We start from the raw sequence: 22,877 nt of genomic DNA, 5'->3' as shown, positions 1-22,877 counted from the left end.
GATATCGTTCTTAGAAGGGACGGAAGCGAACGAATTTGCATTCGTGACAGCTTGCACGTCAAGTGGGTCGCTAGGGTGGGCATTCGCGTGGCAACGCGCACGCAGTCGCGCACGTGCAACGATCGTTTGACCACGTGTGCACTCTCTCTCTCTCATCCGCAAGAGCTGCCGCCGAAGTCGAGAGAGGGAGTCGCCACTCGTCACATCAACAGAAACATGTGCATCACGCGAAAGCTCCAGCTGACTCTGGCGATCCTCAAGCCCGACGTTTGCAAGATCCCCGTGAAACTCGAGGTGAGACCCGAGCGAATTTTCTCGCGATCCGCTTTTAACCGGTTCGGCCTAGACCCTATAGAAGGAAATGCCCTTGAGGCGAGCAATTAGCGCATTTGACGGCTGACTCGCCGTCGATCGCTAACGCTTTTCGGCGAGAATGGCGCAATGGAAAAAAAAGTAAGAGCGTGAACTAGCAAGGTCGCGCCCCTTTTTTGTATTGCCAATTTCAAAATGTTGTCTTGGTTGTTTCGCGTTGCTCAAAACTGTACTGCTGCCACTTCTAAACAATTTTCCGAGCATTCATTCCAGTGGAGAAGCGATATATACTTCTTGCGAAGCGTGATGTTTTCATCTGGCCTAATTTCACGCAGGCCGTTCGGCAGGTGATCTTGGAGAACGATTTCATATTCGTCAAGAGCAAGATGGGAACTTACTCGAGGGAACAGATGGAAAAGTTCTACGCCGAGCACCAGGGTACGTTGATATGTCGCCGCCCGCCCATGATTGCGCGCACGTTTGCCGTGAATGTTCGTATCGTACTTTCCCGTTTGAAAGCACACGATCGCCAGCCGGATCGTGTCGACACGTTGCGAAGCAGCTGTTGCACCCATTGTTCCGAATTTCGGCTCATCGATCCGTCATGTTCAACGAAGATTATTCAAAGACGCTCTTGGCGATCGTCGTATCGCGGCTCGCGTGAAAGTGCGGGAAAACCTTCAAAACAGTGTATTTCTCTCGAACAGCGCGGTGCTCGCTTTTTCTCTCCAACTGCCGAGATGCTTACGCGAACACGTCTTTAGGACGTCTTGTTGCGGTCAGTTTCAAGACCACGCAAAAGTGTCGTCTGCTCGATATACACGATTTCAAAAGTAAATTTAGCATCTTTGGCGCCGAAAACGATGTCACGCTGGTCCGAATAAGACGACTATCGCCGACGCGCAAATCGTGTAATTGCGTCGCATTTCGTTGAGAGCCCGCTTCTCTAGTTTTTATTTACCTAAAGAAAGAGTAAAATGCCTTATCTCTAAGATGGCTCCGTGCGTGGCCTGGCCGCGAACGTTATCTCTACGGACACACGGCGTCTCTGCGTAGTACGCGAGACGAGGTTTCGGCCAAACCGGAGTTGCACGTGCTCAGCGCGCTCGACCAAATGTTTGCACACCTCTATTAGGGGAAGCGCTCTTTCTAATCCGAGCTGCCGCGGAGATAAGAGACCGCGCAGTGCAAAGAAGATGACCCACGCCACGCGCTACACTTTCGGGACTACAAGCGCGCGCGCTAGGCTTTTCTGCAACAATTGGAGTCACCGCCCCCCAGCTCCCCCTTTCGCACACACTTGCGGAGTGTCAACACTCTCTTGAGTGGCGTGTCCGGTTGCGCGGCTAATGGAACCGGGCTAAGTGCACGTGTAGACTTCAGACTTTGGACGTGATACGATTGTCACATTGCGCAGTCCGAAACCGTGCCGCTGCGCACGTCTTCGAAGGGGCACTTGGCGGGCACAGAATTGCACGCAAAAGCTGTGTTGTCAAGTCTCAACGCAGTGTCAGTCATGATGACGCAATAAAAAAAGATTACCCCCTGACAACAATGACTTCGACAGTTTAGCACATAATTGTTCAGTGATTGGTGGCAGTTAGCAAGAATACACATATCGAATGCCTTAATAATTTTGATCTGCAGACGACTTAAACCTTTAGACTCGTGGGCACCGGCACCTTGAGCTGGTAAACAAGTTTTCAAATTTTCGTATATCGCAGCGTGAATTAATAGTCGTAAAATGTCAAATGAGCCAACTCGGACTTTTTAAAGTATGCATCCACCACAGCCCAACATGATGGCACTGAAACCCATCCATAATATGATTGACGTGGAGCAGTGCTTCACAGTTGACAAGTTTCATATTTTCACATGCAACAAACACATCATCATGATTACTAGGCGCAGCGTAGTAGAAGACTGGATCAATTCATTTCAACCACCTGGGCTTTTTTTAACCTGCATCTAAACTGAAGCATGCCGGTGTTATTTTGCGTTTCATCCTCATTAAAATGCGCCACTGTCGCAGGGAAGCGACTGTGTGCCTTCTTGCTTAAAACGACGACGCTAAGCCAGTGCAGTAGATGAAACAGTGAATCAAATGCTGTAGAAATAAGTTCACTGCCAACGATTCCTTTAATTTCATATATAGTGTAATGTCATGTGATATAAGACTGTGCGACTGCTTGTCTGAATTACACTGGTCACACTCGGCATGCTCTTGAAAGCTTCAAATGTGCTGCACTTAGATTCTTTGCTTTTGACAAACCTTTCAATGATTACTGCTAGCTTTCCCTTTTCTCTTTTCTTAACTTGGAAATTATTTTCTTTGTCCGAACCGAGCAACCACACCAGAAATGAGTAATCTGTTCCAATCGTTTTGTTTCTGCTTCAGGAAAATTCTTTTTTGAGAGACTAGCAAGCTTTATGTCCAGGTATGTATCCAGCTTGTTTCACTGTTCTGTATTGTATCAGTCATTCTGTTTACTCACTAATCACTTTTCACATCCCGTTCATTTTATTAGCGGACCATTGTCGGTCCACATATTGACAAAGGAGAATGGCATCAAGGAGTGGCGTGCGCTTCTGGGACCAACACAAGTGTTTAGGTAAGGGAGGGTTGCTTTTGGGATTGTTTGCGATGTGTAATCGGTAACCTGTCTTGACTGTTTTGTGATCAGTCAGTAACTTCTTACTGTGTAAAGCTGGCTTTTATTTCATAGCCTTTTATGTAGTTTTTTCACTAATCAATGAGAAATCATTTACTTGATTTGATAAGCTATGACAGCCGTTCAGCTTTTAACCTCTAGATCTGGCTGAAACTACAACAGAATGTCCATAGTCACACTGTGAGCATCCATATAGTGGTGCATGGCATGTTCATACAGGTAAACCTTGGCACTTTGTATTTATTTCATCTTAAACACTCCACCAAATATTGACCAAATAATATAAACATCATTACTCATGGCCTTTTAGTGACAGCCACTTAAGTTTATTGTTGGCTTCACTGGACCACATTGTGCCACCCCTAGCAACTGTAATGTGCTGTACTCTCTAGAGGACCTTGAAGCAAGCATACTCTTGAAATGTGACCACATTCTTGTGCTGTTAAGTGTTCATTCGTTGAAGTGCAGCCGTCCTCTTCAGTGTGCACACACTGATAAAGCTTTCACCTTTGTCACTGACATTTCAAAGAAACGAGGAAAGTAAATGCAAGAATACAAACAAAACATTGCCGGTGCTCGGTGCTACAAATATCATATAGATGTTCTCTGAAAAATTGTACTTGTTTGCTATGGTCTTATTCTTACAGGGCTATTCACGATGCCCCCAATTCTATTCGAGCGCGGTTTGGCCTGACAGACACACGCAACGCCGGTCACGGATCAGGTCAGTGTTATAACATGGACGTTTTGCGTGAAATAAGTTGCTTTCTACCGCAAAACTTGCACCCAACATGGGAGTTGAGAGTTACAAGAAAAAAGTCTCTTAAGTGTCATTCTTACTGATAGTGCAAATGGGAAATTCATTGCAGATCATAAATATATTTCTGTCAGGGCAGTTGCTGCCTTGACGAGTTTAGTCCTCAGTTTGATATCTTGGATGCAATGATATTTCTTGCTAGACTATTTTGCTCCACTTAAAGCCTCTATCCGCTGTTGTACCATGGTATATTTTATTTCATAAAATAAGAAATACTATAAACACAATTGTGGGTTCCTCTCTTGTGTTGACCCGACTTCTAGAGTTTCAAAGGCACTTCACTTGAATATATTGGTTATAAATAGACAGTATCCATTGTTGAAGTGAGTAAAGTTTCAGAATTCTGTTCTTCCTAATGTGTAGGTGATAGATCAAATATCAGACCCATACACCAGCACCTTCGCATAGGTGTGACATCGGTGACTCAAAGGAGACTTTTCACATTAGAGATATGCTAGCTCAGCAAGTGTTTATGATAAACTTGCCAAGTTCTCTGTTTGACCCCTTTAGAATATAATGCTATCTTTGCTGATAAGTTCAATGTTTGACCTCTTTGGAATATAATGCCATCTATCTGTATTGATAAGAAATCATACCAAAGCAGATGTCGAAATTGCCTATTTCACGGCAAGCTAGCATAACTTCATTAATACCTGCTTTGCCATTTTAACGCGTGTCTGGCACATTTTGCACTCGACAGTGTTTACACCGCAGCTCACCGGTCGATGCGCTTTGCAGATTCTGAGGAGTCGGCCAGGCGCGAGATTGGCTTCTTCTTCCCGGAGTTTGACCAGGACATGTGGTACCTGGACGAGGAGCAACGCTGGCGACGTGGAAAGCTCGTCTTCGACCTAGAACGATGCGAGCACGTAGTGGTCGATGAACAGGAACAGCAGCGCAGCACCTAAGCTCCCACTTTTGTGTGGCGCCGAACTTATCGCTGCGCACCGGATGCAGTATCCTGGGACAATCACTTTCGCCAGTAGTGTAGCTTTCCAAAAATATCGCAATGTGTGTGTCCAGTGCCGACTTTTGCGAAATCTCGCAGAAGTGATGTCCAAGGAATACTTCCTGAGCTCAATGATAAATGCCTCGCACTGCCCGCTTCCTCTTGAAAACTTAGGCTATTCTATGTAAACTATAAAATCATTCTGTATTGCTTCAGAAAAAGGGGGAGATACCGCCAACGCTGCCAAAATGCGTTGGCTGCTGACATAGTGGCACTTAGCAGCAGCAAGGTATGCACATCCAAGGTGTGTTGTGCCAAGTTCATGGCATCAAACTATTACATCTAGCAGAAAATTTTGCCACATCAAATTTACGTCTAACATTGCATAAGTATAGTAGCAATGCATTTTGAGGTTTAACTACTAAGAATACCTATATAACAGCTCAGCCACATCATGTAGTGAATGCTTTTTTTTTTTGTTCCTATTTTTCTCCTCCAAAAGCAGCATCATTCGGAGTTTTGTTCCCAGCATGCAAGATTTTCATATTGCTTCTTGAGGACTTATCTAGGAGGTGTCAGCACTAATTTATATACATAATTTTTATGAACCTCTGGCAGCACACAACTACTACCACATATGGCATTCTTGCTCAACGAGTTTGCCAGTATGCTATCCACAATGCTGACCGGTGTTGTACAGTCGCGTCCACATCTGTGTGGAGCGCACGAGTGGTTGGCTTTTGCTCTGTGTGGCGACACCTTGCAGTAGTTGCGGGCTCAGTCGTCGGCGGGACTATTAGGCAGCACATGCTCACGGTGCACCATGTCAGACCCCGAAACTGCCAGTAGGTGTTGCCCCGCACAGCAGGCGGTGGCTGCTCGGGCGCTCATAGCAGACACTGCTGTAGATATCTTCCTGAGCTACGGCAAGGCGCATATATTTGTTGGAGTAGATCACTGGCACTACCTTACAGGCCCCTTCACACACATTCTCATAGAGAGTTGAGGCAATACTGTCTCGGGGAATTCGAGCCGTCTCAAATAGGACATTTTTTACAGCTAGCCGCTCCACTCAAAGCCCACTTAGATAACCGAGGTAAAGCTGGAACCTTGCGGGAATAATCAATAGTACTTCATAACGTAATTTCAATTTTCTTAGGGTGTGCCTAGTTCAATTATTCAGAGAAACCGAATGAATTTTCGTAAAGCAGTATCCAGCATTTCAAAAAGACTTCCAAATATGCAGCACCGCCGCCAATTAGGTGTAGTGCTACGAATGATTTATGCATTGAGCATTTTCGTTGATTTTTCTAGATCTTTAGCCAGGTACCATAGAAGTTATTGCCATCTTATACGTAGTTTTACTTTTATCGTGTCTGCACTCTTCGCATCTTAAATAGCTCCTTCATTGTGATCACTGTAGCTGCCATGCGTAAGCACAGCCGCGTTAAATATATCTCATGCTTTCAAATAAGGTTTGATTCGCTTGTGTGTGATGCACTTTTCATAGTTGTGCATTCTGGCAAAGAGGCTCCGCTCACATGCTACGTACAGTTTTACATTATGCCATTATGCGTTTTGCTTGCCAATGCTGCTGACAATTTGTGCTCTTTGAGTGCCTTAGATGGCACGTCAGTTGTGTCAGAGGAACAGCGTACAGCAAAAATAAAGCATACACAGCTGACCTTCGCAAAGTAGTTTCTGGCACAAAATAGCTTTGGTATATCAGTTATTAAACATTTGTCGCACTGCAGTAGTGGAAAGACATTTCTTTCTATATTTGCATGATTCAGACCAGCAATTTTATGCACCTCTATATATCTATGTTATAATTGCATTAACATGTTATAATGGAGGCATGCTAGAATTATGTGAATACGTTACTCCACAGGATCGGATAATGCTATAATGTCCATGTCTGTTTTATCAAGGTGTCAACTTGTACATACAAATATTCACTATTTTTATGTAATGAGCAATGGAATAAATATTTATTGACATTGCGACATTGTGTCTTACAAGTATGCATCATGATATTTGTACATTTGTGAAAAGTACAACAATCACCAACAAGGATGTGTGCAACTTAAAACCATTGATGAGTAGCAGTTAACCAGAGGAATAAAAAATATATTTTAAAAATTCCTTCCTCTCAAAATTGAGATACTTTGCTAAAAATACACATATTACATTGCCTCTGATTACACACGGAGTTTGCCATAAAGAAAAAAGCCAACATGAACATATTTTATGTATAAAACTGTGCACTGTGTATGTAGCTATGTTACTGAACATCGTTTTAACAGCCTCAAAATTATAGACATACATAATAACTGCACTTGAATAGTGTAGTTTTTTTCCCATAATGGTAGTGTTCTGTATAGTTTCTAAATTGGCATAATGTGAAAAATTGACGTGTTAATAGCCCCCTATGCTTTTTCGTAAACTATATACAGATGAATAATATGTACATGTAGCACTACTACTCTCTGCACATCTGCTGTACACCAATATCATCCTTACAAAAGGAAACACAGGCCATCTTTAGCACACCAAGTGTAGTTTAAGCTGTATGCTCCATAGCCGGTCATACAATGTCGCACATGCATTACATCCTTACATTAAAAAAGATACCTCCGGCAAAGCATGTTTGTCAAGCAAGTGACAATTTCCATGTGATCTTGGATCTCATTGATAAGTCACCTATACATGAGAACACTTTTTCACAACTGTACAAACAAGTTTGCGCCACATGTGGGTTGCTATAAATCGTGGAGTGCGCTCGTGTGGACCAGCAAAACATGTTTGTCAAGCAAGTGACAATTTACATGTGATCTTGGATCCCATTGATGAGTCACCTATACATGAGAACACTTCTTTTTTTTTTTTTCGCAAATGTACAAACAATTTAGCGCCTCAATGAGGGTTTTTGTAGATCGCGGAGTGCACTTTTATGGGAGAAGTGCTGGACCGAGACCTTATGAGATCCCCGTAGTAGGCAGTGATGGTCTTGACCTTCTTGTTGAGCATGTTTTTTTCAATATCGACTGAGCCTCTACGACCAGCCAGCCGAACAACCTGTGAGGAAGAGACGAGTTGATTTCCATCAATAGGAAATGCACACATACCAAGACATCGAACCAAACTGAACCCGCAATGAAGCAAATTAATACCTGCAGTCTCTTTGGAACAAAGTGGTTGGCAGACTGCATAAGCTCGCTGTGTAATGAAGTGATTGTAAGTTGTCCACACTTACGAGCGTGCTTGCAGCAGCCATTTTCGCTAAATTCAAATTTTACAGTTATGCAGAAAAGGTTGACCACAGTTGTTGAAATATGCCATCACGGCAACTTCTTCCCGCACCTGTCAATGCTCGTGTCTGTTCGAGGTGCTTTGCACGGCACATAATTGGAAATCTGCACAATACAGGACCCGGTAAATTACCAGTCGGGTCACTTGAGTGGCACTGCCTGGAGGTTTTAATTTTTTTACGAACGAGTTTAAGGCACTATATAAGACAATGAAGGCAATAAGGGTTTACAGAGCTGAATCGGTTCATGAACTGCATTGTAGCTGTTGCAGATAGAACACAGCTGGCATTTCTCCAGAGCGAAAATGAATGTGTTAAAACTTTTAGTGTCGACACCCTGCAACTGACGTGCCTCATTCTATAAGGCAGTGCGCACAACGGCTCAAGGGGTACAGACACGACTGAGGCTTCGGATGTATTAGCAAGTTTAATAGACCACCGAGTAGCTATCGTTTCCATGGGATGCACTATTAATGCTCTCCCCACACTGGAACCATGCAACACTCGTAAAATATTTTACTTTGATTTGAAAGTTGTTTGTGCAGAATCTGCAAGCTGGCCCCACCTCAGTGGATATTGTCATGACAAGCCAACACAATTCACTGGGTTTCCGAAATCTGCATTCTGCACACAGTCGAAAGCGTAGAAACCACTGTCAGTCTTTGGACGACCAATCATGCGTGGTCACTTGCTTACAACGCGCAATTGACTGCTGTTGCTAGTATGTTGAGAGCTGTGGCCCTCCCGTGACCGACCGCTGCATATCGTCCCCCTTGATACCGAAAATACAGGGGTCTTAATAAATTAAATTCATTCCCAAGCCCTGTGGCACTCATTTCAGGGTCTTCAACACCCACATTTTTATTTAGGGCGACAATCTGAAAATATTTAAGATTCATGCCAATAAATTTCAAATTCCCACATTTTATACACTAATTATTGACATATCGAACACAGTTGGACTCGCGGGGAGTCTAACTTTTGGCCAATGCAAACAAATGTCAGATTTTTCATTTTATCACAAAATGTAGGTCAGAATAGTGCACCAGCAAGCGAATTCTTTTTATTACTGTACTACTTACCCCCTTGCCCTGAATCGTCAAAGACGCAGCTAACGTTATTCCTGTCAATGTTGCCTAAAATCACGATGGAGACAAAACCGCTGTCCACGTTATCTGTATGATTTATTTATTTTACCCTCGGGGCCAAATGGCATTGCAGAGGAGAATGGGTTACTATTAAACAAAAAAATATCTAAATGAACAAAAAGCAGTGAATACAGTTAGATTGTACAAATAAATCATTTATAAGTACAATGTCTGCTAATACAGTATATAATAATGAAACTTCTCCATATTGCCACCTACCTGATCAACATCAGCGTTCCTAGGGAGCAACATTGCGATGTTGTCCGTGATCTTTTTGCTCAGAGCGAATGTCTGGAACGTGTAATGGTAGTCAAGGACAGAAGCATATAGCCGAACAGAACCAGCACACCACAGTCGCATGCGCCGCACTTGAATCCGTCGACAACATGACAGTCACCATCTGACAAACAAAGGCGCGGTTCGAAGGCCACTAATTGGCGGAGCCTGCTCCCCAATGGCTGTTAAACTTCTTGATGTCACAGTTGCCTTGTGCACTCAAATACAATAAACAAAAGAGTATCCACCTCGGTTACCTTTCAGTGCTGTTTTTGTGCTTTGTTGCTAATTTAAATTATATTTTTGAATTTGCAAAGCATCTCTGCTCAGACAGGGGACTGAAAAGTTTTGGGAATACTATAGAATTGCCATTACCTCGATCGACATCTCCGGAAATTGGCTTTAAAGGGGCACTAAAGTGAAAAAATAGCTTGAAGTAATAAATTATACTAGTAGTATATAGCTCCAGTGTTGCTGATTGCATATCTTGATTGACAGATGAGAAATTCAACGTCAAAAGTTTAGCTTTCAAATTTTTCGTCGTAAATGCCAATGGTGACGTCAAGGGTCTCAATTTAACCAAGGTGGCTAAACAAGATTTCCTAAAACTTGGTATGGTGAGCTCTGGTTGCCCCAGAAAACTGTGTATATCATTTTTGTTGACCGGGAACTATGCAAGCCCTGAAAGGTGCCATCAAAACCTGTGAAATCACAAGTGACTAGAGAGGGATACTTAAGATAGTGTCACCAACTGCATTTCCCTTTAGCGCATTTTCTCCCTCCAAGAGTGGTGTCATTGGAATCCTGAAAGAGCAATTTATTAATATAAGAAAACTCGTTTGTCTCTATAGTGTTCCTGTAATGATCTAAAGGACCTGCACCACTAGTTAAATGGGTTCACAAAATATTGTCAAAGCAGTTTTGGGTTTCTTTTAAAGAACAGTAGCGAAAAGGATATAAGTTGGGCTCCATATCTCTGAGGTCAAAAGACCACTTCTGCTGGTACGAGGGCCCTCCCCAGGGCAGACTCAGGAAGACCACGTCGCCATGCAGTCGTGGAGCTACCTCCAGGAAGTCGCCAACGATGAACTTGATCTTGTCCGCCACACCGTAGATGGCCGCATTGTGTCGTGCCAGCTCCACCCTAGCTGGGTTGATGTCCACGGCTATGACTGCGAGAGAAGACGCAAGGTGGATCGATAGTGACGCTGCAATGAGCCACTGCCATCATAAGATTAACCGCAAATGAATACAGCAGAATCTACTCAATACAATTCTGTACAATTCCAGTTACTCTGCATAATTACGAGTTTCACTACACTTGAACCTCAAGGGTAAGCGCAAATATATCCACTGAAATATCGTACCACCAAAAACTAGGGAAATCTTTCAGACCATGATACATGCACGTAACATTCATTTCCATAGAAATAACTCATGTATTTCTTTCTGGGATACACGCAAACAAATCAACAAGGCATGACAACGCTGGCTGTTGCGAACGCATGCATTACGGCACCGCTGGAGGCCTACTGAAAACGGAGCCGATGCCTGCTTTACCACAGTCAAAAGCAAACGACACAAGTATCAAAGCACTTCGTGCTGTTTTGTGACTATCGCTATTGTACCACTGTGCTATTCGTGTACCTCTGGAGCTGGGTGGTCACTATCATTGATTGTGACAAACAATGAAATGTTGCAACGTGAAATGACAAGTGTTCTTGATTAAAGGTGAGATTAACACATCGGAAACGGCAGAATGCCAACAAGCAATCAAGAAAGCATTGATAATTGAAAAACAGCATATGTGACCACCACACCTTTGATGAGAGCACTCATCTCTGTACACCCCCTGGAGCTGGATTGTTTGCAAACGATGCTTACGCCCCATAAGCCTGCCACTTGGTAGCTTTGCTTAAAAAGTACACATTACGACGCGAACTTTCTTGCAATATACTGTAGAAAGGCTCGACAATAGCAACACTCGACTCACCACGGCTGCACACTCTGGCAAACTGGATGGTGTTGCCACCAGCGCCACAAAACCCGTCGATCACAACGTTGGCCTTGCAGCGATCCGCTATGTGCTTGGCGATGTTCTCTGGCGTCACAGAAAACCAGGACTCTGGGTGAAAAGAAGAACACAAATTTAGTCAGCACAAGATTATTGCCTAAGTAATGAAGAGCAAAAAGAGTCGTCACTGATGTTACCTAAAGTTCAAGGAAAATAAATTAAGGCAGATCCAAGAAGTAAATGCTGATGATGAGGCGGTTCAGTTTGCATTGGATCTTAAATCGTGGCCTTCTATTTTGTTCTAGTTAGCAGCCTTTTATTTTGTCCCTGTCAACCTTTTGTTCTGTCACATTGATTTATGGGTGGTTAAATGTATGTTTTTACAGTGTTGTGGCCTTCTATTTTGTTTGTTATGGTTAACAGTCTTTTGCTAACCTTTTTGTTGCTTGCAAATGTTTCAGTTTGTTCACATGTCATTAGCATTGCTGTTTTTATGGTGTTGTGGCATTATATGAAAGTATTTACAAAAACTAATAAAAAAAAGATATCAGCATGAGCAAGCCTACCACTACCAATATTGCGCTTGCCACACCTTTGTATCTAGTTTCACTTTCGAAGAGAAGTACTGTAATTTGGCCCCCGTCAGCTGAAACACATGCACTGTGTGTGTGTGTGTGCACGCGTCTTCTGTACAATGGACTACCTATTTTGTTAAGCCACTCTGATGGTGAAGCTTAATTGCGTAAGATGTGACCGTATCTACTCTCAAGACGCACCCCGCTGGTTAAGTTGCTGCTGATCAGACAGACACCCAGTCGCATTTTAACAAGGGTCAAAACAGACAGCAATATTCAAAGGCTTACCTTCATCCATCTTTATGCCTTGGTCAAAGCGGGAGAACAGCCTGTAGCGCTGTAACCAGTACTTGGTGAATTCAGGGTTGTCCTTGATGTAGCCAGGCATCACCGAGTTTTCGGAAGGGTAAAAGTGGATGGAATCTACGAAAATCCAGATGGAAGCGTAGGTCAGTCATTTCAATATATCTAGATTTTATCTACACCATGACGCTAGTGCGAAAGCGCACCACGTCACCCCCCCCCCCCCCCCACATCGCAGACTTATTGCAGCAAGCACTTACGAGAAATAGAAAAGACCAGTTTCGGCCACTGTAAATGAATGGCACCACTGAATTTGTTAAGTGAACCATGAGAAGAAAAAAACAAAACAGGAGAGGCTTCTTGCAAGACCGTGTTGTTCTGCCTTCCCTCCACCATTTAAGATGATGCAGAATTTGGCCAATGCAAAAAAAGAGCAAGCCTGCCTTACCCTCACCTCCAGGAGGTGTCGTAGCTTTCAAGCAGAACAACAATGAACTGACGTGAAAAACCTCTTTCGGCAAAACAACATGGCTCTCAACATGGCTTCCCTAAATCTATAAGGCAGGCCCCTGTTTATTTTTTTTCTTTTTCCAGTAATGTTATAATGCATTACCACCACATGATAAAGCCACGCTGAAATTCAGCACCCACAGTCTGCAGAAAAACAGCAACAGATCTGTGCCGCACAGCGTTGTATTAAAAATAAGGTATCCTGTGGTACATACGTCCCGTGTCTTCTTGTGACACCCCTGCACTTTGTGACTGTTGTTACCTTCCTTGCACAACCTGTTGTGTTTTTTTTTTTTTTTTTGCCACACAAGACTTGGCTGCTCCAGGACTCAACTTAATTGCCCTGAATAGGAGGGAGTCACAGTGGTTACGTCAGCTGCAGTACTCGCAAACAGCAACTTTGCATGCATAGTTCTAGTTATGTAACTAGCACGGGGTGTCCTAGGCAACGTTTGCTAAGGATGACAAAAACAAACATGTGCTATGTGCGTATAATTGGCAGAATGTAGTTCTGAGCTGTGCGTAGCATGTAGCAATAGTTTTCCAATCTGCCAAGCTGGATAATTAACAATACTTCTGAATGAACTTTAACCATTTAGTCTTCTGAAAAATATTCAATGTAGAAGCTGTAGCACCTGTCTTGAATTGTCAGAATACTCCCTATGTGCTAAGTTAACTTCCAATACAACAATCTTGGTAATTAACAAAGGTGCTTAATTAGCCTTTCAAACAGTAATTAACAAAAATATTGCATGGGCAAGAAGCAAAATTTCTTCAGCAATGTGGGATTATTTTATGTATACTCATATAGCTGCCCTGGTACTTTTTTCCAGCTTTTTTATTCAGAACTCGCTAAATAACAAGTATGCTCGGCACAAGTTAGCTGAAACACCCTGTAAACTGTAGTGTGGACATCAGAAACTATCCATAGGTCAGGCATTATGGTTAACACTACTTAAAGGACACACAATTACTTCAGATGAAAAAAAGAGAAAGTTGCACCATTTGTCAAGCTGCACTGGGACATAACAGAAGAATGCTGATTCAGCTACGTCTATCTTCTACACAGATTGGAACCTCTTGAGAGTTCTTCGATTAGCTTAGTATTAATAATAGAAATTGCTTTCAGTTACTCACTTGCGCCTTTCCTTCACGGACAGTGTGCAGGATATGAGGGCTCTCAAAGTGTCTTTGTCAGAGTCTCATCTTGACTGAAAATACACAAAACATCGAAACTTTCTACAACGTCCGTCCCACGACTGCCGACATGATCAGTCTTCGCACAAAAATATCAGTCACTGGCTTTATTCAGGGGCGGATTGAGCCGCTCAGTTGGGGGAGGGGGGGTTGCCTGAAGTAATACTATAGAGCATGACATGGTCATGACTTGTTTTTACTAGCAGAAAATGCCTTTCGTAGCAAAAGTACTGTTAATGTGTGCTTGCAGTGGTTTCACTCATTAGTCCTAATTGGCGATCGGTGGTGGCCTACAAGCACTAAAGTGAGGGGCGGAGCAGCTGACACAAATTTAGGAGATGGGGGTGATCGCCCCTGCTGCCCTATTTCTGGATCTGCCACTGCCTTTATTGAGCTTTTTGAGTGGTAGCGGCCTATTTTTGAGTGGTAGCAGGGGCTACAGCAACCCCACTTTAAAGCTTCTAGCATCATTTGTTATCCCATTACAAATGATGTAATCGCATTACATTTGCAAGCCCCTACTTGCACTGCAAGTGCACCGAGATCTTAGATATAAGTAAAAAAAATAGCAAACACTACAAATGGTATTGCCCAAACAAATGTTGAACGGAGAAATGATTCTTTAGCAGAAATTGATAGAAGAACATGGCGAGAGAAACATGACCCAGTATTGAGCTCCAGTGCAGGGTATAAAGAAATACTGCCATATATTTATTGAGAAATGAAGGAGCTACATGAAGTCATGGGTAAAATAAAATGATTGTCGGCTTAATTTTTTTCTTTTAAACAGCTCACATCTTCTGCCCATCTGCTTTCAAAGTAAGCATGGTGTCTTTTACATACGTTGGTCCATGTGCGGCCGCAATCTCGTCGTTTAGTTCTCCAAGAAAAACAGTCAAAATATCATACTGAACAATCGAAATGTCTCCCATTTACATGTTTCACTTGGGTGTTCTAAGTGCATGAATGCTGCGGGAAAGCGAAATCGGGCCAGGAGAGACGGTTTAATTTTACATCATATGCTACGTACAACGCGCCAGCCGGCATGGTGACGATTTGTCATATCGGGCCGCCGCATCACATGTCCGGCGTGCACCGAAACCGGGCAGATATATATATATTTTAATGCGAATGCATTTCTTAGTCGGGCTATGCCAGGCGTCCGGCGGTATCCGAGCGCCGGCAAGTGTTATCTCTCCGCTCTCGCTTCCTCTCCCATAGCAACAGCTGCGGGTGCGCGCGTTTATCCTCGCCCCTAGCAACCGGAGCAGGTGGTGCGGGCGGAGTAGCAGAGAGTGGGTTGAGAGGATGAACACGCAAGAGTATGCGAGGGCGTCCGCATCGCGGGAGCTCGGCGGAGCTCCCGCGTGTGTGGAGGCAGTGTAGGAGAAAGTAGGTAGGTGCTTCGCCGTTCACTCTCTCCTTTCTGCGCGCCACTCTCGATTCGCTCGCAGAATTTCAAGCTGGACGGTCGTGCCCTCGCGATCTCCGACGCCAGCGTAGCTCCCGCCGACTGGTTCGCCCTCCGCGGTCTCCTGACGCCGTGCAGCTCTCGCATTGTGGTGCCCCGCCCTTGGACTGCTTCGACCGGATCCCCACTTTCCCATCTCCTTTTTTCCGTCGCTTGCCTGTCTATTTCTTCATCTATTTTCCTTCTATTCTTTTTATCCATCCTTCCCCCGCCCCTATAAGGCACTGCGCCGTGTCGCCTGAAGGCAGACAGAAATAAGATGCATTTTTCCTCTTCCTTACAACCACTACCATTACCGCCCCACTCTCCAGACCGCTTGCTCAAACGGAGTGAAGCGCGCGCCCACAAATTGTAGTGCTAGGGATCTTTTGTCTTCAAATTTTGGGGACGAAGTCAAGCTACTCGAGCCTCGCAGGCACATGCCGATATCGCCGTTCGCGGCGGCATTTTATAAAATTTGACTCGAAATATTTACAGATTGAATAAAGCGATGTTTGTGAAGCGTGCCATTTGCGCAAGACAGCGTCCCTTTTCAAACTGCTAGAGTAAGAAAAATGTACGTAGAGCCTTTACAACAGCGAGTATGCACATGTAAACACGACACCCGGCGTCCCGGCAAGTCGGCCGCTTGCAACCCAGCTCTTCACATCGATGACACCGAGAAAGTTGATCGCGCACCCACCACGTAAGAGTACAAAGCTTAATCGTGTTGGCTAAAGCAAGCGCCCTATGAAGAGCTCGCGAGTGATCGCGAACGGCGTATAGGCGACGGCCGGCGTTCGATTAGATGGGCTTCGGAGTCGCGACTGACGACGAGCTGTGGCTATGAGCGTGTAGCTCGCGATGACGAAGCTTTGATGATTCTCTTGTAAAACGAAGCGTGCCTAGGCAAAGTTGTTTGTATTCACTTAATAAGCCTAAAACAAAGTCTTTCGAGTGTGCAAGCCGAAGCGCCGTATGAGGGCGGAGCCTGTGGTTGATCACTTGTTCGCCCCATGTGTGCTGAGTCATCTTGCGCCGCACGTCGGGTCAGACGCCAAATGCCTTAGTCTGCTTCGCACAGTACACTCGACCCTTTATGATTTGTGGGGTTTAACGTCCCAAAACCACCACATGATTATGAGAGACGCCGTAGTGGAGGGCTCCGGAAATTTCGACCACCTGGGGTTCTTTAACGTGCACTCGCTCGACCCTTTATGTTGCTTTTTTATGAGAAGCACCAAAATGGCTGCGAAGACTGTGAAAGGAGGAGGAAGTAACCTTTCACAATGCCAAGATGAGCTGTCCCAAACTACAGCAGAGCGAATTGTCCCCGCTGGCGAACTGTTGAGATACTGAACAAAAATTGGAAACATCGACGAAACTTCGAAAAACACTCGGAATATGCGACCGTTCCAACAGACAGGGTTGATTTCCCGTATGCCTGAACAGTAAGCTGTGCATTGTCAGCCCGCCGCGGCGGCCCACGAGCCATGACGTCACAATCGCTGAGGTGCATGCACACGTTCTCGTCATTTTCCTTTTCTCCACCTCTCCTATTATCCCACTCTTCCCCTTCCACAAAGAATGCCGCTGAGACTGGTACCCTTGCAACCCATATCCTTGCTGCCGTCTGCGCCGCTACTCACCTAACCTGTTTTTTTTTTCTATTCTATCCAATCTACTTTCCTCCCATTCCCCGCAAGCACTGCGTCGTGCTACCGGGGCTGCAGAAATTAGGCGGCTTTGGCAATGCCCCGCGTTACCTAACGTCCCTCTATCCAGCGAAGCCGACTGGGAAGAGGCACTCCGGAGCCCATCGCTCCAGTCACGAATCCAGGCAATCCAGAGGGCCCAAGAAAGGGCGGAACACCACGGTGTCCCAGCCCCGACTTGGACGCGGCTAGCGGCTTCCGCGGGTCCCCGATAGGAGATCCCGCGAAAGCTCCTCAGGATCACATAAAGTTCATTGTCTGTCTGTCTGTTCCTACTCTTCTGGGCACTAGTACCTTCTACAAAGGCGCTGATGCTTTACCCCAGTTGGCCCGCATTGTACAGGTGACTGAGAACCGTACCGGGAGCTGAGCGGGTCGCGAGACGCGGGCGACGGCTGTGCATTGTTGGCCTGCCCGTTTCAGGAGTTTGCTACGCCACCAAACATATCCTTCTCTAGTTCACCAACTGCCGCGTGTAGAGGCAGTTTGTGAAACATGCATAAAGTTCATTTTTCTGCATAGCTCCTGCCAGGAATAAAGGTAGTACCCATCAATTTCAGGACCTAATCTCTCAATTTGGTTGAAAATCTTGGCGACAAAAAATTTGGCTAACATTCTGAAGGGATACTGGCCACCCCCACTTCCTCTTTTTTTTTATACAGTACCTATTTTTTAAGCAACGCTACCGACACTAGAAGTTTATTGTGCCCAATGGTTGACGCGGGTTAGTGCACCGCCTGGAACACCCTGGTCGGTTGCTCGCCGATTCCGGGAACACACAAACCCGCATGATCAAAATTGGGCGACTCTTGCCGCGACCAAAACGCCGGCTGCCAAAATAAAAGGAAGATTCCGCGGGCAGGCCTACGAGGTTTCATGCAATGATTGCGCGGCACTTGCAACGGAGAGACCAAATACTTTCCGGAATATAGATACGGCAACACCATAACGCTGCTCTCGCAGAACACAGCGAAAAGATGAACCGTCGCACCAACTTCGACGCCACCCGGGTCATCGACACGGAAAGTATCCACACAAAAGGACAGTTCTTATACTGGTATATCCACATGACACCTGAAAACATTAACTGCTCATCTAGGACCTTACCGAGTGTATACGAACACGGCTTGCGGAATCAGTGAAAAAAAAAAACATCACAGCAACAAGAACGGCGGTAAAAAAGACATTTTGTAGTGCGATATTGCTAGCTGATGATGATGATGATGATGATGTTTGATGTTTTATGGCGCAAGGGCCATTTCACGGCCAAAGAGCGCCCGTTCATCTTACTAAAAACATGGACAATGATTGTGATAAGCGGCTGTATAAGGGCCATAAAATTCCTCGCGGTAAGGCGGGTAAAAACATACAAGTAATATAAATCATGACCATGTCGTGAAAGGTGTGTGCGGTGTGAATAGATGACAAAAGTTGGTGATAATAAAATACGATGGTGGGTATGTATGGCATTAGCACAAGTGCCTCACTCGTTCATACCCTTGCGTCCAAGGGCCGTGAGGCAAGTGCTTTCTTGTGTAACCGCCGCAGCAAAAACCTCTCTGGAGAGGTCATGCTACGGGATGCCCGGGTATATGATGTGAAAACTATGAATTTCTTTAAAAAACGCTAACAATGATTTGTGACTAAAAAGCGGTTCCCTACCGACGAACATTGCAGGGTGTAAAGGTATATGTTGTCGGTAGGGTAATGGAAAGTGTTGTTTTCTTACAGTGTCCAATTGTTTGCACTCAATTAAAATGTGAAAGACTGTCAATGCTTCACCACATCTGTCACACAATGGTGGATCGCCACCGGACAAAAGGTCTGTGTGTGTCGTGTATGTGTGTCCTATCCTGAGTCTCGTTAGTATTACCTCTGTATAACGCGATTTCGATACGGGCAGCCAATGACCAAGGTGTGGCTTAATAACGTGTAGTTTGTTTTGTGTGTGTGTATCCCACTTGCTCTGCCAGTATACTCTGAGGTTTCGTTTGAGAGATGGTTTAAGATCAAGGGCCGGGATTGATATGGGTGTAGGGACAGTGCTTTTGTGGACGGATGCAGCGAGCTGATCCGCCCTCACGTTGCCTTGAATCTCACGGTGCCCTGGCACCCAGCACACTACAACATGTTGTTTGAGTGTGTAGAGTGTGCATAAAATGGAGTAAAGTGAGACAAGGACTGGGTTTTTGTGTTTTTTAAGAGTCTGCAAAGCCGTTACTACACTGAGGGAGTCTGTATAAATTACTGCTTTTTGTATTTGTAATTGCTCTATGTGTTTAGCCGCCACAAGTATCGCATAAGCTTCTGCTGTGAAGATACTTGTGCCTGGATGTAGAGGGCCAGCATCCGAAAAGGATGGACCGACAGCAGCGTAGGACACAAAGGAGTTAGACTTGGAGGCATCTGTAAAGAACTCAGGACGTGTGTATTTCTGTTGAAGTTCCAGGAAGTATGTTCGGATATGGGATATAGGCGCATGTTTTGTAACTTCTAGAAAAGACACATCGCAGTCTATAGTGTGCCATTGCCACGGTGGCGGATATGCTACAGGAGCCATTAAACTGTGTTCTAGTGAGATTCCAGTTTCCTCAGCTAGACTCTTCAGGCGAATAGAGAAGGGCTGCCTCACCGAAGGCCTGTTTTGAAACAAAATTGAGCTCGACAAATCATTAATAGTAGAGTATGAGGGGTGCTTCTTGTCTGCTTTCACTTTAAGGTAATAAACAAAGGACATGTAAGTTCTCTGCAGATGAAGCGACCACTCATTTGACTCAACATAAAGGCTTTCTACGGGGCTGGTGCGAAAAGCACCCGTAGAAAGGCGGATGCCCAAATGGTGCACGGGGTCCAGCATCTTCAAAGCACTTTGAGTCGCAGACTGATAAACAACGGCCCCATAATCTAAGCGGGTGCGAATGAGGCTTCTATATACGTTCATGAGACATTGCCTGTCACTACCCCACCTAGTACGTGACAACACTTTTAAAACATTCATGGCTTTTAAACATTTTGTTTTTATATACTTGATGTGCGGTACGAAGGTCAACTTGTTGTCCAAGATTAATCCTAAGAATTTATGCTCCGTATTAACAGACAGACGTTGACCGTTCAGTTCAATGTCGGGTTCTGAGTGCATGCCTCTCTTTCTGGAAAACAGGACACACGTGCTTTTTTGTGGGTTCAGTCGGAATCCGTTTTCCTCTGCCCATTTTGAGAGCTTGTTTAAACCTAACTGAACCTGCCGCTCACACATTGCCAGATTGCAAGACCTAAAGCCAAGCTGGACGTCATCGACATATGTGGAATAGAACATGTTGCGGGGGATGGACAGGTGCAAGGAATTCATTTTGATAATAAAAAGTGTACAACTAAGTGCACCACCTTGTGGTACTCCCGTTTCTTGCACAAATGTTTGGGAGAGAATACTGCCCACACGGACACGGAATTTCCGATTGGACAAGTAACTCTCGATTATGGAAAGCATTCTACCGCGCACACCCAGGTGAGACAAGTCTCTTAATATGCCGAAACGCCATGTTGTGTCGTAGGCCTTCTCGATATCGAGAAACACAGAGAGGAAGTATTGTTTGTGGGCGAAAGCGTCTCGGATCTGTGCCTCGATACGCACCAGATGGTCGGTGGTGGATCTACCCTCTCGAAACCCACATTGGTATGGGTCGAGCAATTTGTTTGTTTCTAAGTAGTGGAGTAAGCGGCAATTAATCATTTTTTCAAATAGCTTGCAGAGGCAGCTTGTTAATGCTATAGGTCTGTAACTTGATACAGTAGAGGGATCTTTTCCCTGCTTCAAAATTGGAATTATAACAGCCTCCTTCCAGGAGGAGGGGATCACACCCGAAAACCATATGCGATTATAAAGAGAGAGGATGGTTTCTTTAGTTTCGGAGGGTAGTTCCTTCAGCATCGCGTACATTACGTTGTCAGAACCTGGGGTAGATGTATTACAGCAGCTGAGTGCTGTTCGCAGTTCTGCTAAGCAGAATGGTGCATTATATGCCTCATTTCTTGCGGATTTTCTTTCCAACTTTTGTTTTTCTATTCGTGCCTTGTAATTCTGGAAGGATTCGGAGTAGTGTGAGGAGCTCGATATGTGTTGGAAATGTGTGCCAAGAAAGCTGGCTTGATCCTCCAAGCTTTCCCCGAGGCTATTAACTAGTGGAAGAGAATACGTTTGTTGGCCGTTAATTTTCTTTATTTTATTCCACACTTTTCCCTCGTCTGTGTACGAGTTGATACTCGATATAAACTTTGTCCAGCTCTCTCGTCTAGCTTGTCGACGCGTTCTCCTTGCCTGCGATTTGACCCGCTTGAAATTTTCCAGGTTTTCTGCTGTAGGGGAATCGCGAAGCAACGCCCATGCTTTGTTCTGAGTGGTCCGTGCTTTCCTGCATGCGTCGTTCCACCATGGGACTCGCCGTTTAGAACACATGCCACTCGTTTTGGCAATACATTTAGATGCGGCATCAAGTATAAAAGCTGTAAAATACGTGACAGCGTCATCTATGGTCAGGGCAGACAGCTCAGTCCATGTCATGTGTGTAAGAGTTCTATACCCTTCCCAATCAGCTGAGTCAATCTTCCATCGAGGAATCTGCGGGGGTAGTTGATCTTTGTTCGGCGCACTCAGGATGATTGGGAAGTGATCACTCCCATAAGGGTTTTTAAGAACGTTCCACTTAAAAACAGGTAAAAGGGACGGTGATGAAATGCTAAGATCTATGGAGGAGTATGTGTTGTTTGCAAGGCTAAAATATGTAGGCTCCTTCATATTTAAAAGACATAAACTAGAAGAGAAAAGGAGCTGCTCAATGAGACGTCCTCGCGCATCACAGTGAGCATCGCCCCACAGGATATTGTGTGCATTAAAATCACCTAGAACCAGAAATGGCTCTGGGAGTTCATCTATTAATGATTCCAGATCACGTCTGTGTAGCTGTTGATGCGGTGGTATGTACACAGAACATATGGTAATGAGTTTGTTCAAAAGTACAGCTCGAATGGCCACTGCTTCCAGGGCCGTTTGGAGCTTCAAATGCTGGCATGCTATTTTACGATCGACTATAATGGCTACACCGCCAGATGGTACGACAGGATCCTCCCGGTCTTTTCGGAAAATAATATATTGTCGTAGAAAGTCCTTGTGCTTAGGAGTTACGTGCGTTTCTTGCACACACAGCACTTTCGCGTTAAACTTACACAGAAGCTGTTGGACGTCATCTAAATTTCTAAGCATTCCCCTTACGTTCCACTGTATGATTTTGTCCATTGTGGAAAAAAAAAAGAAAAAAGTGCTGTGTGCAAAGAAGATGGGGATTAACTCATTTTACAGGGCCTTTGTCAGGCCCTGTAATCGGCGTTTTGTCTTTTTTGGGGCGGTCGAGCGAAGCTCGCCGCTCCTTCGGCGCTTCCTGCGCCGTTTGGCTTGAACTGGTGTCCATAGCCTCTTGCGAGGCACTGGACACCCGCTCTAAAGAGCGATCTGTGCGTCGCTTAGACTTCGCCGCGATCGACGAAGTCTTTGTCCCCACCGAGCTGGGGGTTGATGAAGCCCCCTTGGCCTCGTGATTGCCCTGGCTGCTGCCAGAGCTTGTAGAGGTCACTGGTG

General features: G+C 44.9%; 2 protein-coding genes across 2 annotated transcripts in view; one reads left to right on the top strand and one right to left on the bottom strand.

The window, feature by feature from the left end:
* The first annotated feature begins 90 nt into the window (after positions 1-90).
* On the top strand, positions 91-6,756 carry nmdyn-D6 (nucleoside diphosphate kinase 6). Its single transcript, XM_037415703.2, has 6 exons — positions 91-294; positions 648-750; positions 2,711-2,750; positions 2,841-2,924; positions 3,632-3,708; positions 4,540-6,756. The coding sequence occupies exons 1-6, from the start codon at positions 217-219 to the stop codon at positions 4,707-4,709; spliced, it is 552 nt and encodes a 183-aa protein (XP_037271600.2). The 5' UTR covers positions 91-216; the 3' UTR covers positions 4,710-6,756.
* LOC119165620 (trimethylguanosine synthase) overlaps positions 6,712-22,877 on the bottom strand; it is a 31,584-nt gene continuing 15,418 nt past the window's right edge. The window contains exons 2-7 of the mRNA XM_037417734.2: positions 14,024-14,097; positions 12,362-12,496; positions 11,478-11,609; positions 10,443-10,656; positions 9,428-9,506; positions 6,712-7,828 (exon numbers count right to left, since the gene is read on the bottom strand). Of these exons, the coding sequence (XP_037273631.2) occupies positions 7,667-7,828; positions 9,428-9,506; positions 10,443-10,656; positions 11,478-11,609; positions 12,362-12,461 (687 nt within the window). The 5' untranslated portion in view covers positions 12,462-12,496; positions 14,024-14,097 and the 3' untranslated portion in view covers positions 6,712-7,666. The remainder of the gene's footprint in view (positions 7,829-9,427; positions 9,507-10,442; positions 10,657-11,477; positions 11,610-12,361; positions 12,497-14,023; positions 14,098-22,877) is intronic.

The sequence above is a fragment of the Rhipicephalus microplus genome, chromosome 9 (genome assembly GCF_043290135.1).
Source record: "Rhipicephalus microplus isolate Deutch F79 chromosome 9, USDA_Rmic, whole genome shotgun sequence".
Classification (NCBI taxonomy): Eukaryota; Metazoa; Arthropoda; class Arachnida; order Ixodida; family Ixodidae; genus Rhipicephalus; species Rhipicephalus microplus.
The sequence above is the reverse complement of the archived record's forward strand: the minus strand, read 5'-3'. Positions and strand labels throughout refer to the sequence as shown.